Source organism: Gaeumannomyces tritici (genome assembly GCF_000145635.1).
Source record: "Gaeumannomyces tritici R3-111a-1 unplaced genomic scaffold supercont2.43, whole genome shotgun sequence".
Taxonomy (NCBI): Eukaryota; Fungi; Ascomycota; class Sordariomycetes; order Magnaporthales; family Magnaporthaceae; genus Gaeumannomyces; species Gaeumannomyces tritici.
The window spans coordinates 5412-6401 of NW_008804587.1; the positions used below are offsets into that span (position 1 = coordinate 5412).

Sequence of the window (990 nt, forward strand, 5' to 3'; positions counted from 1 at the left end):
GATATAGAGGATATCGACCCGCTAATGAAACCGTCAGCCAAAGGCGGAGGGCCATCTTGGCTTGTCAAGTAGCACGTGGGGAGCATGCCAAGCGCGCCTGAGGGGGCTTTATTAGACGAGGTCCAACGTTGCGCCAGGCCCGCCAGAGCTTGCGGGCCAGGGCTCACACGCCGCCATGGAGGATGTCGAGAATCACGGCCCCTTGCGTCGTTGATTCTCCTTTGGGTGGTCTCATCGTGTGTGACGGCCCTGATGGCCACGCTCAAGATGGATTCGCAACCACGCTTCTCTACTATCTCTCTCTCTCTCACACACACACTCTCTCTCTCTCCCACCGTCTCTCCTCTACAGCCCACGCGTGGAGTGAATGGCCTGAGACATCCAAGGGGTGTCGGGGGAGACCAAAGTTTGCGGTGGCTGGGTCTCAAAAGCTCGCATGCCTGCCGTGTTTCTCGTCGAGCACATGGAATGGGCGAGAAACAAAACAAGCCCCTTTGGACAAATTCCATTGTTGCTTTTGGCGAAATACAAACAAAAAAGAAAGGAGCACACAGATGGTATCCACACGACGCGTGGACGCCCGTGACCCCACCGTAGCTGGTAGACATGTTGATGCCATGGAGAGGAAGGGAATGAGACAGGGCGTGTCCATAGGCAGCGAGATGAAATGCCCCGTTTGGCTGCCGGGTAGCAAGCCGCGTGCCGAATGCTTACGACTGGAGCCCCTCGAGCAGCCGCTCCAACTCCTTCCACCCCTCGCTTCCCTCCCAGTTCTCCTTGGCCTTGCCCATGACGCTGCGCACCGCGGTGCGCGCCTTGCCCCTCCACCTGGCCCCGACGGCCTCGACGTCTGGCCCGTAGTTTTCGAGCATGGACACGAGCTCGTCTGTCCTCGCCACCACCTCGTCCCACGCGCCCCGCTCCAGGCGCCAGTCGCCCCTGGGCTTGGGCGCGTCGCCCGCAGCGGCGGCCCCGGCGGCGGCCGAGGGC

The 990-nt window shown here is 61.3% G+C and overlaps 1 protein-coding gene across 1 annotated transcript in view; it reads right to left on the reverse strand.

Moving 5' to 3' along the window:
* Positions 1-710: 710 nt before the first annotated feature.
* The window catches only part of GGTG_13738 (TPR repeat-containing protein), a gene marked incomplete at both ends in the record, with an annotated part of 3233 nt that continues 2953 nt past the window's right edge, over positions 711-990 (reverse strand). Inside the window, one exon of the mRNA XM_009231656.1 lies at positions 711-886. Coding sequence (XP_009229920.1) covers positions 711-886 — 176 coding nt within the window. The remainder of the gene's footprint in view (positions 887-990) is intronic.